At 34.3% G+C, this 23,449-nt stretch overlaps 1 protein-coding gene and 1 long non-coding RNA gene across 5 annotated transcripts in view; one reads left to right on the top strand and one right to left on the bottom strand.

Moving 5' to 3' along the window:
- The window catches only part of SLC27A6 (solute carrier family 27 member 6), an 89,519-nt gene that overhangs the window by 41,336 nt on the left and 24,734 nt on the right, over window positions 1-23,449 (top strand). For 2 of the 4 annotated variants that reach the window (XR_012512726.1, XM_074381839.1), the window contains exons 5-9: window positions 356-550; window positions 8,242-8,332; window positions 11,746-11,944; window positions 13,235-13,332; window positions 14,454-14,584. Coding sequence is in view for 3 of the 4 variants with exons in the window: in XM_074381839.1 (XP_074237940.1) it covers window positions 356-550; window positions 8,242-8,332; window positions 11,746-11,944; window positions 13,235-13,332; window positions 14,454-14,584 (714 nt within the window). In the remaining variant the exon portion in view is untranslated. Of the gene's footprint in view, window positions 1-355; window positions 551-8,241; window positions 8,333-11,745; window positions 11,945-13,234; window positions 13,333-14,453; window positions 14,585-15,434; window positions 15,486-17,898; window positions 18,488-23,449 lie in introns of those variants that run through there. The other 2 variants (XM_074381843.1, XM_010339125.3) reach the window with 2 other exon arrangements.
- Window positions 1-23,449, bottom strand: part of LOC141580542 (uncharacterized) — a 76,090-nt gene that overhangs the window by 41,291 nt on the left and 11,350 nt on the right. The gene's annotated exons all lie outside the window — the stretch shown is intronic.

Here is a 23,449-nt window from a genome sequence, read left to right as displayed (position 1 = left end):
TGAGAGTCCAAACTTAAGCATATTTCATAGTATTATCAAAGCAATGATTTTTTTCTTCCTGAAAAGTGCTTTCTTCCTTATCTGACATTACACAAAAAAAGCCTTTAGTGATCTGCAATTTAGAATGAGCTGCTCCAAGATATGGAAAAATACAAACTCTATTATTCTTGGCCAGTGTTACTTTCATTAGAATTAGGACACAGTTTTGCAATAGACTTACGCACGTATTTTAACTGGCTTTCCATTATTGCACATATACAGCTTTCGCCTAGGAAACTTTACATTTAAATAATAATAAGAAAAGAAATAATTGGTAACTGGAATTAATTACAAGTAAAACATTTTCTTCTAACAGAGAGAAGGAGAAAAGGATCATAAAGTGCGTTTGGCAATTGGAAATGGCATACGGAGTGATGTCTGGAGAGAATTTTTAGACAGATTTGGAAATATAAAGGTGTGTGAACTTTATGGAGCTACTGAAGCAAACATATCTTTCATGAACCACACTGGGAAAATTGGAGCAGTTGGGAGAACAAATTTCTTTTACAAAGTAAGTACAGCATTTTCCTTATGAAAGAAGTACATTGAGGTCTGCTAGCTCTCTTCTGGATACTGTGCCTGTAAATTATGGTAAATATTATCACCTATTTTTAAGTTGAGAATTTCTAGAAATAGAGTAGTGGGTTCTAGGTGAGAGATGGTGCTATAGGTTATGCTCTTCTATGTTTTCTCTCTCATATCACCAGAATTATGCCTTTTTTGGTTCAGTTTCCAAATTTAATGATATAATGTAAAAATAGGAAGCATAGGCCCTGATATATATTAATTTGACTCTTTCCATTTTCCTGGAGTATTTTTATTTCACTATTTCTACTTATCTTCCATCATTGATGCCACTCAACAATTCTCTACAGGATTTTAATATTTTAAAACTATATTAAGATACCACTAAAATCTTAAAAGTAGCCAAATAAACCAATGTTTTAGGAGGAGAAGATTGACAGCTGATTTCTCAGTAGCAACCACAAAAGACAAAAGACAGTGGACATTTACCTTAAACTAGTTCGGAAACAATATCTGTCAAACTGGAACTTAAGAATATCTTTTTAAGAATAAAGGCAAAAGTAAACATAGCAGTCTCAACTTTTATAAAGCAAAACTGATATATCTGCAAGAGAAAATAAATCTTCAATCATCTTCTATAATAATAAACAAACTACTAATCAACATTATAAAAGACGCTGCATCTAACAACTGCAGTATATCTACTTTATTCAAGCAATTTTGCAACACTTACAGAAGTTACTGGGCCAGTTAGCTAATTCCAATGAATTCCAAAGGATTGAATATATATAAATTATGTTCTCTGAAAACAGTTTGTTGGTAGAAATATTTTTTTTAAAAGAGAACTAGATAATCTCTTGTATATTCAAAAATAAGATATTTGTAAATTTCCATTCATCAAAGAAATAAATATTATTAGATACTAGAAGATACTATGAGCTAAATCATAATGAAAATGTTATACTACAAAACGTATATATTTAGCCAAGAACAGCTGAAAATCGGATGGAGCTAAGTCACTATGTCTATAAGTTAATTTTTAAAAAGATGACTAAGATAAAGTCAAAGGAAATAAAAGAAAGGAAACAATAAAGAGCAGAAATGACATAGAAAAAATATTTGGTGAAGAATATAAAAATAAATAGAAATGTAATTTTTTTAAAAGTAAAAAATTGATTCTGATTGATAGAAGGCACAAGTAATATCAGGAATGGAAAGGGAACATTGCTGCTAATATTTTAGACTTATGACAGTAAAAAAGGATATGTTGAGCAAGCTCTTATCAGTAAATTTGAAATTATTAGATTAATTGGATGAATTTCTAGAAACGTACAACTTACTGGTATTGACTCAAGAATTACTTTATCACACTAAATGAAATAAATTAATACTCCAACATCTTCCCTTAGTTTCAGATAGCTTTCCTGCTCAGGATAATGAATATTCAAAGAGCAAATAATTTCTCTCTTACAAACTCTTCCAGACAATGCAGAAGGAGAAAAAACTTCTCCTAAACCTTTTTGACTCCTAAACCTGACATAAACGGCGCAGGAACAAAAGTACTCCATACAGTCATACATGTATGAGGAAAGTCTTTGGTTGATAATCTCTCTCCTCAGGTGTGTTTCCTCAGTGGCCTCACCTGTTCCCTGAAAGTAGCTCTAGCCTATAGCATTGCTGTTGAGGTTTCCAAAGCACCCACTCAAGCTGTATTTAGAACTGCCTTTGAGGAGATCTTTAAGAATCCCACAGTGCGAACTTTGGTGCATTTGTATCACTTTTATCCCTAACTGCTTTAGTTTTATAAGTAGTTTTCTGTATAATAAACTGCTATACCTCAAAGAACATGTGGAAGCAACAAAGTACTGGCTTTTCTAATCCGTGGTGATTTTTTTCAGTATCTGGAAGTAATTGACAGATATGTGTTTTTCATGCCACAGCAGCTCACTTTTTTCAGTCTAGTGGCCTGTTCAAAGCCGGTATAAATCACAGTAAAGCTCTAAACCTAAAGAAGGTGCAAACTATTTTTATAATGCATTCTTTTGGGATTTTGAGAGTATAGTTGACATCTCAGATATGCACTTTATTCAGAACAAAAGTATTTTGGGGAAAGAAGTGCTGATTTTACTGAGTTTTACATTCCTTGCAGTTAATGTTCTTAATTCATTGCACTGGTTCCATTACAAATTTGTTATTGATATTGAGCCCCTATTGTGAAGCTGAATCATTCTAACATGACCAACCAACGAGAGTACGATGATTTGTATTTTATATTCTGACTTTATTATAATTTTCTAATGCTTTAAATTTTGTCAACTGTAATAATGTCAATCATGTAAAAAGTCATGATTGTCTTCCGTTTATTTGGAAATCAACTCATTTTAGTTTTCTTTTTCAGTTTGGAAATGAAAAAAAAACAAAGTTGTGCCTGATACTATATGACTTCTAGTTTGTTTTTTTATCATTTTATTCACATGTTGTTTTGTTAGATAGCAGGTAATTAGAAAAAATTGGTTCAATGATTGTCTCATAATTAAGTGAGGAAATTTGATGTGTCTCTCAAAAATGCTAACCTAATGGAGGGTCATAGTTATTATCTCAGAGGGAAGCGGTCTTCAGAGATAGAATGTTGCAAGTAAAGGAGAAAGATAAGGCAGCAACACAAAGTTCCTGTAACTCATTGTCTTTGTGTGCTACACTTAGTATTTTAATGCATAAAGCTGAAGAGATATTATCCCACATATTCCCTCAAGGCAAACAATATAAAAAATTTAGTGACAACATATTTGAGAGACAAACTCAAGTAGAATGATGGACTACCTTCTCGTTTTCTATAGTATTCTCACCTGGGGAAAATAACAAGGAAGACACAAACATAAAATACATAAAGTAAAGCTTGAAAAAAGGGAGAAAATGAATATAACTAAAAGGCAGCTGAAAAAATATGAATGCACATCAAAATAGTAAGTTCTCCAAAACAGCCAGGAAATGTTCAGGAAAACAATTTGTCACAGGCTTGAAAAATCCCAATAATATTCTCTTTGAAGATAAGAGCTCAAAAGAGAGGAAGGATCAAGGAGAAACATAAATCAATGAACGAACTAAAAGTAGACATGCTCAACTCAAAGAAAAAAATAGAAGAAAAAGTAACTATTGCACAGATGATCATTACATAAAAGAACTTAAAATCAACAGGAATATCAATATTGTTAGGGAGAAAGATCAGTGGAATTAAGGAGCCTCCCAAACACAATAAAAACAGCATGCAAATGATAATTTAAAAATTAAGAAAAAGGATTTTGAAAACATAGACAATGATCTGATGTGTCCTAATTGGTGTTCCTGCAGAAAAAAAAAACAAAAAAACAAAAAACAAAAAACAAAAAACAGATCAAAGCAAAAAAAAAATAATTATTATTTCTACCCTAATACAGTAGAAGAAAATTTCCTTAAAATAAAAACTTGAATCTTTAGCAAAAGAGTACACTATGTTTCTAGGGAAAATCTGGGACAGAATGATTGTTAGAAAAATACATCCAGGTGAAAATATGAAACAAAAATTAAAGAATTATAAAGAGATGGTGAGGTAGTAAAAGCAAAGAATGCACAAAATGTAACCCAGGTGAGGACGGAAAACATCTCAGGCATCTCTCAAAACAAAACACTCAAGGCTAGAAAAAAAGGAAAGAATTGTCTTCACCTAAGAATTTTTGTTTTGGCTAAGTTGCTTCTCAAGTATCAAGTCAACAAAGAGGTTTTCTCAATGTTTTAAGAAGTTAGAAACTATAATACCCTCATATTTATAGGAATGCAATATTCTTTCTAAAATCCACTGAATGAAAAATTATGGCCAACTTGAAGATAAACCATAACTTAGAAATGAAAGAATCACCTTCAGTTAAAATGTCTGATGGTGAACATTTAATCAATTCACATATAGAAGATTGAACAACTCTGAATTGTTTATACATGGAATAAAACCTGATAATGTAAAAAGTAATTATAACACTACCAAAAATGGAGTTGGGAGAGAGGAAAGGAAGAAGTGGTTATTCTCCTGTCGTATTGGCAAATCCATAGATAGAATTGAATTTAAGATTTAAATACCATCTAAACTTAAATTTAAAAATAATATATGAGATTAATAAAATGACTCTTTTCTTAATCATTTTCATAAGCTATTTTATTATCTTAAAAGTAGGCATCTTTTAGGGATGAGGAAAGTTAGCGAACTTTGAGATAAGCGTTCCAAGACCACGCTCCTTTCTGACATGAACTGCAATTTCAGGAGTCTCTAAGACCATCCTTAGGTTTGATAATTTGCCAGAAGGACTCACAAAACTCCACCTATTACATCTAAAGGATCTAGATTATAATCGGCCCAGTGATGACATACATAAAGCAGAATCCAGGAGAGTACCAAGGGTGAAGCTTCCAGTTATGATGTGTTGTGGAATCAGAACAGCATTGCTTTCCTGAAATTGTGTAATAATATGCATGACCTGATGCCAACTAGGGAGCTCACAGGAGTCTTTCTGTGGGTTTGGTTGTGTAATTCAGGTTAACAGCTCATATGGCTGGCCTCCATCTCCTCCCCTTTAGGAGGTCAAGATGGGTGATCCAAAGACTCCACCATCCATCACATATTTTTTATGCCTCAGAGACCCCATTCTAAATCACATTGTTATCATCTAGTTTCCCAAGGGTCTTAGACAAAAAAAAAAAAAAAAAAAAAAATATGCACTCCTATTAAGAACGACATTCCAAGGACTTCGCGATCACCTCCGAGATGCCAGGGATGAAAGCCAGACCTCTTTTGGGGGCAAGTTTAAGTTCTTTACCACACAGGGACTGATACCTCACCTCTATTCCCGACTCTACAACTATTTGACTTCGTGACTTTGACAAGTTAATTTTCTCTTGGTTCAGACTTTCCTCATGTATTAATCAAGGAAATTAACTTTGTGTTCCTTTTTCAACTCATAAATTTACAAATCTGAATCTGCAAAGGCACGTAGGTATGGATAAACATTCCCAGGGCCAGTGCGTACAGTCACATAGATGTGTGTGCATTGCGCAGTTCTGTTATGAATGGGACACCCTGCAGCTGTGCTCCAGATGTGTACACATATACACATACATAAACATGTACATTTGGGGGATTTTAAGGTGTGGCATCTGTGTTTAAAATATATGTTATTATAATGCAGCCACTTTTGTAATATCATGAGAACCTCTTGAAGGCAGGAAGGAGAACAGAAATATTTCTAACTGAGCATTGATCCTCTCCTCTGTGTACTTCTAAAGAATGTTGTGATATATTTAATTTTATTGAAATTATAAAATTATTTCATTTCTGACCATCAAGTCCCTTTTTCTGATAACAGACATACTGAACAGTAATTTGCTGTGGAATGAATCTCAGCCACACACATGGTTGCTCAATTAATCTAAAATAACACTAAAGGTAACATCACAAGTCACTGGGCAAATTTTCCAAGAAAACAAAGCATGTTGAAACAGGAGAGAAAAGAACGAGTAGTGAACAGGATTCTGTTCTTATTTGGCCGAGATGATAAAGGCGGTTCCGGAGCTTCTGGACTCTTTCTGTCTACTAGCAATTAGGCAAGTGCCCAATATCCTGTTATCCCAATTACAGACAAAGAGCAACAAGCTGCAAGCTCGCATTTTAATAAACAGTCTTACGTCTAGAATAACAATATATTTGCTTTGTTGCCTCTTTCATCAGCTCTAATCCTAAAATAGGATATTAATTTCTACCTCATAAGATGTTTTGATAATTAAATTGAGCTCTTCAACACTTAGTACAGTGCCTAGTATATAGTTAGCACCCAATCAATATCAATTGCTCTCATTTATATTTTAATTCAAATAATAAGTCACAACTCATGTTACATGCTTATTTTACTGTTGCTAAGAACCAGAGATATTTGCATTTGATCTTTGATAATAAATAATACTATTGCATCTATCTCCATCATCTTATCTTTTCCCACTTATTTGTTCTTTATTTGTTCATTTCTCTTCTCCTGCTCTCCCCTAATTCAACCTTCCTATTATAATTTTATTGTCACTTAATTTTATTACCTTCATGTTAGTTTACTATTTTTGAACTGAGTTTATTTAATTGTTGAGTAGAACCTCAGTTTTCTTATAGAATGAAAATGAGGAGGGCTGGGTGAAGTGGCTTATTCCTGTAAGCCCAGATGAATGGGGGTGCTAAGGTGGTAAGATTGCTTGAGCCAGGGAGACAGAGGTTGTAGTGAGCCGAGATTTCATCACTGCACTGCACCTGGGTGACAGAGTGAGATATTGTCTCAAAGAAAAAAAAAAGAAAAAAATAGGAGGCGGTTGGACTAAAGCAGTCCACAGTTCTCTCCCAGGGTGAGAATTTAGTGGACAAATAAGCCTGCATGACATGGTCATATGGACATGACAGGAGCAGAGTAGATAAAAATATCTGGGGATGAGAGAAAATACCCAATTTTTGGTTCCTGATGTGATGGGCATTTTCTAACAAATCTGCCATCTCACATTATAGAGTGTAGGTAAGCATCGAATGTTAGTTTAGGAGCATTAAGAGGATTATAAATCATTCTATTATAAAGACATGTGCACACGTATGTTTATCATGGCACTGTTTACAATAGTAGAAACTTGGAACCAACCCAAATGCCCATCAAGGATAGACTGGTTAAAGAAAATGTGGCACATATACACCATAGAATACTATGCAGCCATGAAAAAGGATGCGTTCATATCCTTTGCAGGGACATGGATGAATCTGGAAACTGTCATTCTCAGCAAACTGACACAAGAACAGAAAACCAAACACTGCGTGTTCTCTCTCATAAGTGGGTATTGAACAATGAAAACATGGACACAGGGTGGGGAACATCACACACCAGGGCCTGTTGGGTGATGGGGAGGCTAGGGGAAGGATAGCATTAGGAGAAATACCTAATGTTGGTGATAAGGGGATGGATGCAGCAAACCACCATGGCACGTGTATACCTATGTAACAAACCTGCATGTTCTGCACATATACCCCAGAAATTAAAGTATTTTTTAAAAAGAAAGAAAGAAAGAAAAGAAAATCTGAAAAAAAAAAAAAAAAGTGAAAGGCTCAGGAGAAAAGGACAAAGTGGCTGTCAAGTAACCATACATTTTAGGCATTTGATGTGTTTTGGCTTTTTTTTTTTTTTTTTTTTTTTTTTTAGATACTGTGATGAAAAGGCAAACACAATTTTTACATTGATATAGCTTACATTTTAGTCTTATTAAGACTTTTCATTTCAAGGGGTATTTTAGATAAATGACTGCAGAAAATGGTCCTTTTACCTGTAGTTATCAGAGCATATAATTGAATGCCTGGATTGTTTCAGTATCTTGATACCATTCATTCATGATTAAAACGAGTAGTGTTTTGCAAAGTCAAGTGTACCACAGAAGAAATCAAAGTGAATGCCAGGAAATGACTGCTGTTTACTAATACTTTAGTTTTGATTTTTAAATATTATTTAATTTGTCTTCAGTAAAAGTCGTTTTAATAATTCCATATTCCAATTATTTATTTCAATTAACATAAAGTCTACTACAGTAGATGCCAATGCACAAGTAACTAAATGCTTGTCTTTGTTTGATTTTTTTTTTCAGCTTCTTTTCACTTTTGACTTAATAAAGTTTGATTTTCAGAAAGATGAACCCATGAGAAATGAACAGGGGTGGTGTATTCACGTGAAAAAAGGTAAGACTAGTACTTGAAGATATCTCCTCAAGCAAAGTTTCTGATCTCCTACATGCAGACATCCCACAGTATCCTTGGGGGATTGGTTCCAGAACCCCAGGTAGACATCAAAATTCATGGATACTTGTTCCTTATATAAAATGATACAGTATTTGCATATGAGATTTGCACATCCTCCTGTATACTTTAAACAGATTGCTTATAATGCCTAATACAATGTAAATGCTACATGAATAGTGTCATATTGTATTTTTTATTTGTATTATTTGTATTGTTATATTATTATTTTATCTTTTTTCCCCAAATACTTTCTATCTAAGGTTGACTGAATCCACAGATGTGGAGCCACTAATATGGAGGGCCCACTGTAGTTATTACTGAATCTCAAAAGGAGATAATGACTGGGTCCACTGTGTAATTTAACATCGGAATTTTAATGTAGGTGGAAAAATTTTACTATTAGATATTAAGAGCCCCAGATGGATCACTCAGATATAAATTATTAAAATTAAAAAGTGGTAACTATTTGGCTTATATTATTCTTAATCCACCACATCTAGTATATACCAGTGACAAACGTCTAATGTCCTATGTTGCCAAACTGTAATATAAAAATTAGTGAATTAATTTATCATTCTAGATATAATGGAAAGTCAGGCCAACCTGGATTTAAACAAGGTCTCTGACACTTAGAAATGGTGCAACTTTGGACAGATTAGTCAACCTGTCTAAATCTTATTTTCTTCGTATGTAAAGTAGAAGTGACAATATTTATTAAGTGAGGTTATTGTGGACAATTAAATGAGATGTTTGTATATTCCCGGGGAACCTGGTATGTGGCTTGTTACTTTCCTCTCCTTAGCTTCTTCCTCTCACTCCCCTACTCTGCCAAGGTAGAATTTCTTACAATTTTAGGTTAGAAATTTTCATGAAAGCAAGTACCTCAATTAACCTGCAGCTGCATATAATAATAAATTAGAAAATGCAATGGAGAGATGTGCACTTAGAATTGTTTAGAGATCTGGTATGAATAAATCAGGCCAAAATTAATTTTTGGTGCCTTAAAATATGTTTAAACTGCATTTCAGAGATGACTTCCTAAATCTTTACTTCAAATGTAAAGATAAATGTGGCAAACCTGTTTTTAATTTTCTGGTAGCCAAGAGACTGAAAAAAATAGAAGCTTTTTCTATTAAAACAACAAATCTCCTGAATCTCTGAATTTCAAGCCTACTGGAATTTATCAAATATGTTTTTCCAATTCTATTCTATAGGCACTGTCCATGGGAAAGCAATTTCTAAGGAGAGTGCAAAGAACTTAAACACGCTTTTCTACTCTTCCGTTTCTTAAAATTACAATAATATCTAGTATTAAAACTTGAATTCCAGAACCGTGCTTACGGAGCTTCAGGGTTTCTTAAAAAGCTGGTTGACCCCAAGTGTCTGTTTTTCTATTTGGGAATTTCCATTATGAACTACTCAATATTTTTTTTCATTAAGCGCCGTGTCTTCACAATATAAATTATGCGTAGACAGGAAAGATATAAATACACTGTGACGTATTAAAACATTTGCAACAATTAGTTTGTCAGAGAAGAAACTGTCACCTGTGTCCTGAAAAAGAAAAAAGAATGCAAAGTTTAAAGGAGATGCAAAGTCTTGAAAAATTCTGAAATATAGGGAACATAGACTGACATATCACAGAGGTAAGGCTTTGGAGTCAGAAGGACCTGGTTATAAAAAAAATAAAAAATAAAAAAACCTCCAACTCCTGCATTTGACAGCTATATAACATTGGCAAATTCCTTTTTTTATACCTCAATTTTTTACCCTTAAAATGAAAATGTTATCAGGGACTTTCTTACAGTTTTGTGATGAAGATTAAATGGGTTACATACATAAAACATTCAGAATTGGGACTGTTACCCAGAAAGTGCTCAGTAGGTATAATAGCAGTGATGATGATAATGATGGTGATGATGATGATGGTGTTGGCAACGACAATGATGATAATGATAATGCTATGACACTCTGCTGGAGTAGAGAAGATTTGCTTTGGCCCATGACCTATGTGTCCTTGAAAGCCAGGATGCCCAGGAGTAAGAGAAATCGGAGTTGAGTAAGGCCTGTTGGCAGGGTGTGGTGTCTCACGCCAATAATCCCAACACGTTTGTAAGCTGAGATGGGAGGATTGCTTAAGCCCAAGAGTTCTAGTTCAGCCCAGGCAAATAGTGAGACTTTTCTCTACAAAAAGATAAAAAATTAGCGGGGCCTGGTGGTGTGCATCTGTAGCCCAGCTGCTTGGGAAGTTGAGGTGGGAGGATTGCTGGAGTCTGGGAAGTCAAGGCTGTGGTGGGGCATGATCATGCTACTGCACTCTAACCTAGGTCACAGAGTGAGACTTATTTTTTTTTTACAGAGCATTAAAAGGACAGAAAGCACTCTATATTATAGATTGCTGGACTCCCCGTCATCTGTCCACATGAACACTGCATCTCCTTACAGCAGGCATAGCAAGTGGACAGTAGCCTTGAAGACTTCTGGAGCAGTGATTGCTGCTGTCCTTTGTCCTCTTGCCTTCTTTTAGAAATAGTTTTTACCTTGCAGATTGCTGAGAAAAATCTTAATTAATTTGAATAAATTTGATTGGAAAATTATTTCAGATAATGTATCTAAACATGACTGAAACTAATAAGTACCATGGACTAGGAGACCTTTTCAATGTCTCATCTCTTTCCCATCAAAGATTTCCAGAATAGTATCCCAGGGAAATAAACCATTTTATTGTAATAATGACTTTATTGGATCAGAAATAGTGTTATATAGAATCTTTGCCACATGGTCATAAAAACTTGAATTTCAGTTCTAAGTCCATTTATCTCTCTGAGCATGGCAACTTACTTTACCCCTCTGGGTCCTAGTTTCTTGCTAGTGAAATAGGGATTATATCAATTTCAAAGGATTTCTATGCAGAATAAGCAAGATGACATTTGCAAAGGGCTCATGGTAAGTGTGCAATAAATAAAATGCTATCATTATTTTATTAACACCATCATTACAGTTAATTATATAACAAATGTCAGTAGTATCTGTGATAACATCTACATAATGCAAAACAAAAACAGCCATTGGTCTGTCCACCTGGGAAGTACAAGAAATGTAACGAGCCTTTCTTTCCATTCAACTCCCTTATTATTAGTTTTTCCAAAGTAATTTGTATTTGTGGTAATCTATGAAAGCATGTGCTAGATATAGGCACCAAGGGTAAATGATGTCAGATACAGAAATAGGTTCAGAGGAAGCCGAGATAAGCAGCATTGGTTGTGCTTGCCAGATATAATATAGATACATGCATGGTGTGTGTAACAATAGTTTCAAACAGAGGGCTGCAAAAATGTCATTATTTCTTGCAGGGGAACCTGGACTTCTCATTTCTCGAGTGCATGCAAAAAATCCTTTCTTTGGCTATGCTGGGTCTTACAAGCACACAAAAAGCAAATTGCTTTGTGATGTTTTCAAGAAGGGAGATGTTTACCTTAACACTGGAGACTTGATAGTCCAGGATCAGGACAATTTCCTTTATTTTTGGGACCGTACTGGAGACACTTTCAGGTATGAAACGTCACGGGATGCACAGCTTGCTCTGTAATTGTGAACTGTGCTTCTGTAGAAACGTCAGAGACCACATATGCTTCAGCTTTCAGGGCAGGCAGAGCCCTTTTATAAAAAATTTATTGGCCATCTGTTTCTAGACTGTACCACCAGTTAAATTTTGATGTAAATTTTTTTTTTTTTTTTTTTTTTTTTTTGAGACGAGTTTCGCTCTTGTTACCCAGGCTGGAGTGCAATGGCGCGATCTCGGCTCACAGCAACCTCCGCCTCCTGGGCTCAGGCAATTCTCCTGCCTCAGCCTCCTGAGTAGCTGGGATTACAGGCACACGCCACCACGCCCAGCTAGTTTTTTGTATTTTTAGTAGAGACGGAGTTTCACTATGTTGACCAGGATGGTCTCGATCTCTCGACCTCGTGATCCACCCGCCTCGGCCTCCCAAAGTGCTGGGATTACAGGCTTGAGCAACCGCGCCCGGCCCCTTGATGTAAAATTTTATAATTATTTTAATGAATCCATTTAGACCAAATCAGGGAGCTTCTTTTTAAGGAAAGTAAAACTGGCAGACAGATGTAAAAGATAAACGGTAGGGTTAAAACCGAAAACCAGTTTGGTCAGATGTAGTCTCATTCCTGACCTAATGATAAAAATTTTGAAACAGCAAAAATCCCTTCTCACATTTCCTTTTTTAATTCCCTAAGATTATTTTAGGCCTCTGAAATTGTTTTGCTTTACTAGTCCAATGACTTGAATGAATGCTTGAATGAATAAATAACTTCCTACATCCTTGCCTTCTGGTACCATGTTATAAGCTCACTTTATATAAAACTATTTCCGTTAAAGCAAAATATTCATCAAAAGCATTAGAGAAGTCAAAGGGGTTGATACCTAGAAATTAAAGTGGGTCAGTATACTAAAAGACAAATAGAGCTTTACTTTCAATTCTTATTACCAGAGAAAAGGAATGTTTTGTAATTCATTGTTATTTTAGAAAATTAGATTTTTGTAATGATAATCCTTATAATTATTTTATGTTTATGTATATTACAAAACATATTATAGAAAGTAACCTATACAAATGAGATATAAAGTAATTTGAACGAAAAGACCAAAACTGATTTTGTTGAATTACTAACGAAGTTCTTCCTTAGAAATGCCGTTTATCTTGAAAACTACAATTATGTTGGTCAGTAGGTGCTTGCACACAGCCAAATGCAAGGCATTAAGACTGAAACTGGTATCTAGTTTTTCAAATACAGGTGCACTAACTGGAATTTGATTTTTTCATTTAGATGGAAAGGAGAAAATGTTGCAACCACAGAGGTTGCTGATGTTATTGGAATGTTGGATTTCATACAGGAAGCAAACGTCTATGGTGTGGCTATATCAGGTATAAATATGTTTCATATTTTGGAAAGATTCTTAGAATAGAATTGCCACTGTTCTTTAGTTTTGTAACAGTCTTACTAATTCAACATTTTAATTTTTGTGTATTAAGATAAAGATTGTATTACTGTCTTGACAAGTAATGCCTTTGACCAAGATAACAAAGTTCATGGTCACATCAGGGGAAAGGTACCAACTGAATTTTAATGCCCGTGTGTATTTTTAAGCAAAGCTTGAAAACTCTGATCAATGGCTCTCTGCTTGAAATTAGTTACAGCTTTTTATTAGTCTATTATTTTTCTTTTTTATGACTAGTGTTTGTACATACCACTAAACAAGAACATGTTCTACTTCAAGTGTTTAAAAATACTGACTTGTAGTTAAGATAGATCTTTTTAAAAATTATTTTTAAATTTGGACTCATTATCTTTATAAATATGCATATGAGGATTGTCTCATGATGTTGAAAATATCACAGAAAAGTGACCAATTAGAAGTCATAAGACAGCCATTCTCCATTTTTCAGCGAATGCTTTTAGGTGCCGAGGAGATCAGGGATGTGAGTGTTTGGATAGGAGAGCAGAAGAAGGGAATGTTAACTTCATAAATAGCCACTGAGTGTTGGAGAAAGGTTCCAGGACATTCTGACCCCTGTAACGAGCCACTGGTAGCATGATAAGCAGTAAATGATCTGTGGAATTAATTATGAAAATATGAATTTTTAGTTTCTTAACTTAAAAATATACACTTAATATTTTACATTAATGCTTAGGATGTGTAGTTCTGCTGGAATATAGTTGTCTTTAAATAAATGTTCTTTCTTAATGTTTGTTTTAGTGATGGTAGTATGCAAATTTATTGTCATTTATAGTGTTTCCCATTCCATGTATTTTATTTCTGTAGTATAGGCAATTAGAGATAGACTCTGATCTTCCCTGTCCTTAAATGATTTCTGGAGAATAAATCATATGTTCAGGGAAAGACACAGACCCCTTAGTGCTACTCTTGTTTTATTATTACTGAAATCGATTTAATGTCTCCATGTGTCTCAATTAGCATATACAGAATTGTCTGTTAAAGTTTATTTGGTACTTAAAAATGTACTCTATTTCAAACTTTTTTTAGGTTATGAAGGAAGAGCAGGAATGGCTTCTATTATTTTAAAACCAAATGAATCTTTAGATTTGGAAAAACTTTATGAACAAGTTGTAACATCTCTTCCAGCTTATGCATGTCCACAATTTTTAAGAATTCAGGTAATTTTAGTGGTGGAGTTTACTATCAAATTTAAGGCCAGAAAACAAGGATGTAGTTTAATTGCAAAATAATATTGTATCCGTTAGATAACATGCGGGTTATAATGAGAAGCATGGTGTGTAGAGTAGATGCAGATTGCTGCCATGTTTGAAGCCTAATTATAAAGGGAGCATGATGAAATGCTAGGATATACCTGCCTTTGTCCTAATTACAGACTTGCTCTCTTCCTCTTCAGTCAGGGCTCAGAGCAAAATGACGGTCCCAGTGATGGTGGCAATCCAAAACCACATCTTACTCATATCTTGTGAAGACATTTGGTGCTATATACCCAGAATTAGGTTCCATCAAGCAGACCTCAAAGAGACTGCAAGATGTGTGCAGAACCTAAAGACATCTGGCTTTAAGCAATCCTGATTTTCATTTTTATTACCGTTCTGTCCAAATTCCCCCTCACCTGCAACTTCCCCATGTGAGGAATTCTGATTTTATTTATTTTGGGATGAGGACTTTCTCTTGTTAGGTTACTGGCATAAGGAAAAGAAAATGAATTTACTTAATTACTGGGTAACCTCACTTACTCATTTATTCAACTATTTATTTAATATTGTACCTAAGATATAATTTTCCAAAATTAGTACTCATCATCTCTTAACATCCAGCCACCTGGTTTTTTTTTTCTGAATACATGTGTTATTTCACTACTAGACCCCTAATGGAGCAACAGTCTGTGTCATATTCAGGTTTACAGTATTTACCAAGTAATCATTGCAGCCATGTCACTGCTTGTTCAATGGGACACATCCTCTGAATGATCATAATATGTGTTTCATTTGCCTTTTTAATTTTAAGTTTTTACACTGTCTCAGATTGTTTTAACAACAACCCTCTGAAACACTAAAGGTAAGTAAATATGAAACAGAAGTAATATATTTTTATTGAAATTTTATTGTGATAGTTGTAGATTCACATGCCGTTATAAGAAATAATAAGAGACAGCTTGGATGTCCTTCACCTTGTTTCCCCCAAGGATGACATTTTGCAAATCTGTCACATTCATGATGTTAACATAATCTACCCATCTTATTAAAAATTCACCAGCTTTACTTGCAGTCATTTGTGTGTATATTTCCTATACAGTTTTATCACCTGTGAAGCGTCATGCATTCATGACCACAGTAAAGATAATGAACAGTGTCAACATCACATGTTGTCCTTTTACAACCATTCCCAGCTCCCTCTTGTCCCTCCTCATTCTCACCCCACCCCATAAGTAATATATTTTGATGAGTGGAAAGTTGATAGGACAAAAAATATTTTAAGAATTTTTTTCCAGGTCAACATAAAATTCACTTTCATTAAGTAGAAGAAATACATTAGCACAAGACTACTTTAGAAGATTAGATAAGCCTTGCACAAATTTAGAAAGTATTTTAGGCTCTTTGAGATCACGCCACTGTGCTCCAGGCTGGCGCCTGGCGAAAGAGCAAAGAGCAAGACTCTGTCTCAAAAAAAAAGAAAGTATTTTAGGCTCTTTAAACACCTGAAAAGAACAGGGACCATGACTGTTACGTTTATTATAATATTTGCTATAGTTAGAAATAAAGCCTGACAGAAGTCAAATATTTGTTTAATAAATGGCTTATAATAAATGATCTGATAACAGGAATGCAAAAGTAAAAGTTACTTCTAACAAAATGAGTCAAACAAGTATTGTATTACAAATCTATTTAGCACAAATAAAAAAATAGAAGAACGCTTTTTGCCAATAATTCACAAACATTTGAAATGTTATAATGTTCAGTGTGGCTGGGATAAAACAAACTTGGTTCTTTCATTCTGTATGTGGAAACACAAATTGTTATAACCTCTCTAGAAAACAATTTGGTAATATATGATCAAACTCTTAACAGTGCGTATATTTTGACTTAGTCAAAATACATCTTAGGAAGTAATCAAAGATGTATAAAAGTTATATGTGCATATATTTCTCAAAGGAATATTTATAGTAGTAAAACTTTTGATATTCTCTAAAAGTTCAAGAATAAGGGCAAGGTTAATTAAAATATGATAATTAAATGAGACCCTATAAAACTATTTTCTAAGTTCTATTTTGAAGAAAATTACAGGACCCAGGAAAATATACTTGTATAATATTAAGCTTAAAAAATGTTAGAGCACCAAATTGTATAAATACAGTGAGCTTCTAATTTTTTAAAAAAGAATAAAAGGATACGTGTGCTTGCACAGCTATATCTAGCTGTGTCAACAGTGTTGGATTAGGGGAGATGAAGGAGGGAAGGGATATCAGGAAAGGGAGCTCAAAGTGAAGTTGACTTAAATAGCCCGGAAGGATGAATAAAAACGGCTGAGCTACTCATAGAATGTTGTATGGTTCTCTACATGTCATCTCATTTAAACAGACTGTTTTAGGTCTAACAAATTAGTAGCCACCTGAAATTAATGCATATAAATTTTTAAAAGCTTTCATTTAATCTTCAAACAATCACAATCACTTACTAAGGAGATGTAAGTTGAGCACTACACAGTTCTTCAGACCCTGGAATTAGATTGGACTGGATAGGAAGAGCCTGATTTCATGTTCCATGATGATTTTTGACTGCACTTGATTTTTATCCCAGCAACTACTGAAAACCCAATTTGCATAGATACAACATCATTGAAAGGAATGTATTACAAATTACTATTGAAACTGTGAACCTTGAGCTAGTAGTTTGTGAGTGGTGACTAAGAGATGTCACTGAGTTTCTCTTGAAAACAAGATACCCCGTGAAGACCCTGGAAATTCACTGAGGTACCCCAAGTTTTAGAGCATTCAAGTAACCCCTCTGGGTACATTTAAGCCATGTTTTAGAGCATTCCATACCCCATCTGCTCTTATAGTACTCGGCTTTTTTGTGATAAATTTGTGTGTACTTGTAGTAGAAATTGCTGTCTTTTGTGGCTTGTATCTCCTTAGCATCTTATAGCATTCTCTATACATAACATTATATTGGCATTGAAATGAAGAGATAACCTATGCGTTTTTGGCATAATTGCAATCAGTTTATTGATTATGTTCATAACTCTTATATATTGAATAAGTTATAATAGTTCAGTAAAGCTTACAGGTAAAACAAACTAAAGATTTTAATATTCTAAAACACATTTTTTAATTTCTAATGTTAAATTATTAGTAGCAAATATAGAGATCACTAGATATAAAATGTTATAATTTAATATTACAGTCTATAGTTGTAACTATATATTTTGTAGTTATTAAATGATTCTACTCATCCTGGTAATTGCTTTATAGGAAAAAATGGAAACAACAGGAACATTCAAACTATTGAAGTATCAGTTGGTGAAAGAAGGATTTAATCCACTGAAAATTTCTGATCCACTTTACTTCATGGATAACTTGAAAAAGTCCTATGTTTCATTGACCAGGGAAATTTATGATCAAATAATGTTGGGGGAGATAAAACTTTAAGATTTTGTATATATAGAACTTTCATATGCTTTCCTAGGAAGAGTGAGAGGAAAGTATATGATTCTTTACTAGGAAATAGGGAGAGAGAGCTAACATTAATTATGTATGTTCTATATTTCCTTAATATGGGAGACAATATTTTAATTGCATAAGAATTTTAATTTCTTTTAATTGATATAGACTTTAGTTGATTATTCTTTTTACCTATTTGGAGATTCAGTCTATAGCTAAATATTAATATTAAAGATTTTAAATAATAGTGGCTAACGATTTGGACAATCACTAAAAATGTACTTTCTAATAAGTAAATTTTCTAATTTTGATAAATGATTAAATTTTACTGAAATATTTTTATGTATCCTGTCCTATAACCTAATAACATAATTTTCATTAAAAACGTATTTTCAGTTTTGTTCTGGTGTTTTTAATTGTAAACTTCCAGTCAAAGAAAGCTGGCTGGCTAAATGGAAGCACTGATATCTCCTTTATCTTAAGCTCACATTAAAATGATAGAAGAAATATAAAAATGTGAAAAAGCAGATCAGGAAAACTGATAAGCTCAGAGCACTTAGGAATTTTTGGAAGATATATAAAAGGGATAATTTGATAATAAAATCTGTCTAAGCTACTCATCATACAGAGAAAGCATAGACTAGGAGAGGGCCCTCGAATTATCATCAAGAGTAAAAACAAAAAGGGCTGCAAGTTTGGACAGTTTTGCAGGTAGTTAACGGGGAAATTTATTATAAGGATAACCTAATGAGCACAACTGTACTTATCTCAAGCTGAAAGCACTAGGCTCCAGTATTTCCTTCAAGCTGCAGCCACAAAAATGACTTTATTTTTTATTATTTTTAAAAATTATGCTGTAAGTTCTGGGGTACATGTGAAGAATGTGCAGGTTTGTTACATAGGTATACACGTGACATAGTGGTTTGCTAACCATCACTCCATCATCTACATTAGGTATTTCTCCTAATGCTTTCTCTCCCCTATTCCCTCACCTCCTCCATCCCTCCCCTAGCTCTGCACCCTGTGACAGGCCCCTCATGTGTGATGTTCCACTCCCTGTGTCCATGTGTTCTTATTGGTCAACACCCACTTATGAGTGAGAACATGTAGTGTTTAGTTTTCCGTGCTTGTGTCAGTTTGCTGAGAATGACGGTTTCCAGTGTGGAGATTCCTCAAGGATCTAGAAATAGAAATACGATTTGACCCAGCAATCCCATTAGTAGTTATTTTATTTTTATTTTTTTAACTGACATGCTTTATTTGGTTTTCTCTTTCTCTTATTTTTTTAATTGACGTGATTTTTTTTTTAAATTGTTATACTTTAAGTTCTGGGGTACATGTGCAGATCCTGCAGGTTTGTTACATAGCTATACATATGCCATGGTGGTTGGCTGCATCCATCACCCTGTCATCTACATTAGGTATTTCTTCTAATGCTATCTCTCCCCTAGCACCCCACCCCCATACAGGTCCTGGTGTGTGCTGATGTTCCCTGCCCTGTGTCCATGTGTTCTCATTTTTCAACACCTACTTATGAGTGAGAACATGAGGTGTTTGGTTTTCTGCTCTTATATCAGTTTGCTGAGAATGATAGTTTCCAGCTTTATCCATGTCCCTGAAAAGGACATGAACTCATCCTTTTTTAATGGCTGCATAGTATTCCATGGTGTATATGTGCCACATTTTCTTTATCCAGTCTATCACTGATAGGCATTTGGGTTGGTTCCAAGTCTTTGCTATTGTGAACAGTGCCATGATAAACATACGTATGTATGTGTCTTTATAAAAGAACAATTTATAATCCTTTGGGTATATACCCAGTAATGGGATTACTGTGTCAAATGGTATTTCTATTTCTAGATCCTTGAGGCATTTCCACCCTCTCTACCACAACGGTTGAACAAATTTACCCTCCCACCAACAGTATAAAAGCATTCCTATTTCTCCACATCCTCTCCAACATCTGTGGTCTCCTGACTTTTTAATGATCACCATTCTAACTGGCATGAGATGGTATCTCAGTATGGTTTTGATTTGCATTTCTCTAATGACCAGTGTTGATGAGCCTTTTTTCATATGTTTATTGGCTGCATAAATGTCTTCTTTTTAGAAGTGTCTGTTCATAACCTTTGTCTACTTTTTGATGGGGTTGTTTTTTTTTTTTTTTTTTTTTTTTTTTTCCTCATAAATCTGCTTTAGTTCTTTGTAGATTCTGTATATTAGCCCTTAGTCAGGTGGGTAGATTGCAAACTTTTTTTTTCCATTCTACTGGTTGCTGGTTCACTCTAATGAGAATTTCTTTTGCTGTGCAGAAGCTCTTTAGTTTAATTAGATCCTGTTTGTCTATTTTGGCTTTTGTTGTCATTGCTTTTGATGTTTTAGTCATAAAGTCCTTGCCTATGCCTATGTCCTGAATGGTATTGCCTAGGTTGTCTTCTAGGGTTTTTATGTTTTTAGGTCTTACATTTCAATGTTTAATCCATCTAGAGCTAATTCTTTGTATAAGGTGTAAGGAAGGGATCCAGTTTCAGCTTTCTGCATATGACTAGCCAGTTTTCCCAACAACATTTATTAAATAGGGAATCCTTCTCCATTGCTTGTTATTATCAGGCTTGTCAAATATCAGATAGTTGTAGATGCGTGGCATTATTATTATCTCTGAGGACTCTGTTCTGTTCCATTGGTCCATATCTCTGTTTTGGTACCAGTACCCTGCTGTTTTGATTCCTGTGGCCCTGTAGTATAGTTTGAAGCAAAGTAACGTGATGCCTCCAGCTTTTTTTTTTTCTCTTAAGATTGTCTTGGCTATGCAGGCTTTTTTTTTTTTTTTTGGTTCCATATGAAATTTAAGGTTTTTTTTGTTTGTTTGTTTCAAATTCTGTGAAGAAAGTAAATGGTGGTTTGATGGGGATAGCATTGAATCTATAAATTACTTTTGGCAGTATGGCCATTTTCACGATATTGATTCTTCCTAACCATGAACCTGGAATGTTTTTTCGTCTGTTTGGATTCTTTTGGTATGTTCTATCAATTCCTAGTTTATTGAGAGTTTTTAGCATAAAGAGCTGTTGAATTTTGTTGAAGGCCTTCTCTGCATCTATTGAGATTATCATGTGGTTTTCTCTTTGGTTCTGTTTATGTAATGGATTGCATTTATTGATTTGCGTATGTTGAACCAGCCTTGCATCCCAGGGATGAAGCTGACTTGATCATGATAGATAAACTTTTTGATGTGCTTGCTGTTGGATTCAGTTTGCCAGTATTTTATTGAAGATTTTTGCATGGATGTTCATCATGGATATTGGCCTCAAATTTTCTTTTTTAGTCGTATCTCAAAGTAAAAAGAGCTATTTATGACAAACCCACAGCCAATATCCTCAATGGGCAAAAACTGGAAGTATTCCCTTTGAAAACTGGCACAAGACAAGGAGGCCCTCTCTTATCACTCCTATTCAACACAGTATTGGAAGTTCTGGCCAGGGCAATCAGGCAAGAAAAAGAAATAAAGGATATTCAATCAGGAAAAGAGGAAGTCAAATTGTCTCTATTTGCAGACGACATGATTGTAAATTTAGAAGACCCCATTGTCTCAGCCCAAAATCTCCTTAAGTTTATAAGCAACTTCAGCAATTGCAGGATACAAAATCATTATGCAAAAATCACAAGCACTCTTATACACTGGTAACAGACAAACCGAGAGCCAAAATCATGAGTGAAATCCCATTCACAATTGCTACCAAGACAGTAAAATATCTAGGTATACAACTAACAAGGGATGTGAAGGACCTCTTCGAGAACTACAAACCACTCAAGGAAAAATGTTTCTTAATAAAGTGAGAATAAGGTGAGATATCTGCCATAGGAGAGCATTTCAGAGCTGGGCTGAGAGGTGGAAGATTGTCCAGCAAGAAGCCCCTATGCCCATAAACCTACTTCCCTGTATAACCAAAAAGAAAATTTACCTTGTTTCCCGTGGTCTCTCACATGCTAAATAGATTGCTTTGGTTGGAACAGAAGTTGTAGAGGATTTAATTTTGTAAATGCTCAGAAATCATGTTATGAAGTTAAAACATTTTTCAAAATGTAAAGGTTTACCACAAATAGCATAGAAATAAAATAAGAGCTATTGATGACAAACCTACAGCCAATATCATGCTGATATTGTTTGTTATTTCCTGCTCTTTAAAAACTTCGGAGATTTGATCATGATGGTGAAGTAGGCATTCATATATCACCCCCTTACCACTCCTCCTTCTACCACGTCCATTGCATTGAAAGACAACATGTTATAGAGAGAACAATCCAATTAAAAATGGAGGGTTGGGGCTAGGTGCAGTGGCTTGTCCATAATCCCCGACCTTAGAGAGGTCAAATGGAATTGCATGAGCCCAGGAGTTTCAGACCAGCGATGAGATCCCTGTTTTAAATAAATAAATAAGCAGGGCATGGTGGCAAGTGCCTGTAGAACCAGCTACACAGGAAGCTGAGCCCAGGAAGTCAGTGCTGTAGTGATCTATGTTTTTGTATAACTCACTCCACCTGGGCAACAGAACGAGACTCTCTTTTAAAAAATTACTAAAAGATATAAAACAGATGAGATTAGATTACAAAAGAAACCATGAGAGAAAGTTGCAGAAATAAAACATCAAACTTACATGCAATGAAAAATTACTTCAAAGGAAAAAGAACTCTAACCGCAGAGTAAATACATATAAAGACCAAGATGGGGCCTCTCTGTAATCACAGAGTATACTGATTATTAATTATCAGGATACTGAATTATAGAAAATGGAGGCCAGGAGTTTTCTTGCCTTTTTCTTACTCATATAAAACTTCCAGCATCAGACAAAATAATTCATATCATAAAAGAAAAAACTGGAAAATAATATGTCATTAATTTAAAAATTTCTTTAAGACAAGACATTGAAGATTAAAGTTTTTAAAGAGCTAGAAACTAGGAGACAATAACTAGAAACTAGGGAAAATAGTTTCCCTAGTTTTCACTATGCATTTCACTATAAATATATTTTATAAAGAAATTTTATAAATACAAAGGCAAAATAATTTTAATGAGAAAAATGTGAGACCAGGCAGTGTGGGGAAATGTTAGCTTACTAGTACTTCTATTGAGGGTATAAATCAGCACAGCTAGTCTGGAAAGCAATATGTCCGTACTTATTAAAATATTAAATGTATATACCATTCAACATGGCATTCTACTTTTAGACAATACGTAATACCTCTAATACATTATAGACATGCACAAAAAGTCTTAAACAATGAATCTTTGTCCTTTTTAACAAAAACATTTGCATTTATACATCAAAAGGAAGAAAAATAAATGTCAGTTAAGTCATATGGT

Source organism: Saimiri boliviensis, chromosome 1 (genome assembly GCF_048565385.1).
Source record: "Saimiri boliviensis isolate mSaiBol1 chromosome 1, mSaiBol1.pri, whole genome shotgun sequence".
Classification (NCBI taxonomy): Eukaryota; Metazoa; Chordata; class Mammalia; order Primates; family Cebidae; genus Saimiri; species Saimiri boliviensis.
Note: the sequence above shows the minus strand (reverse complement) of the source record. Positions and strands in the feature narration are given on the sequence as shown.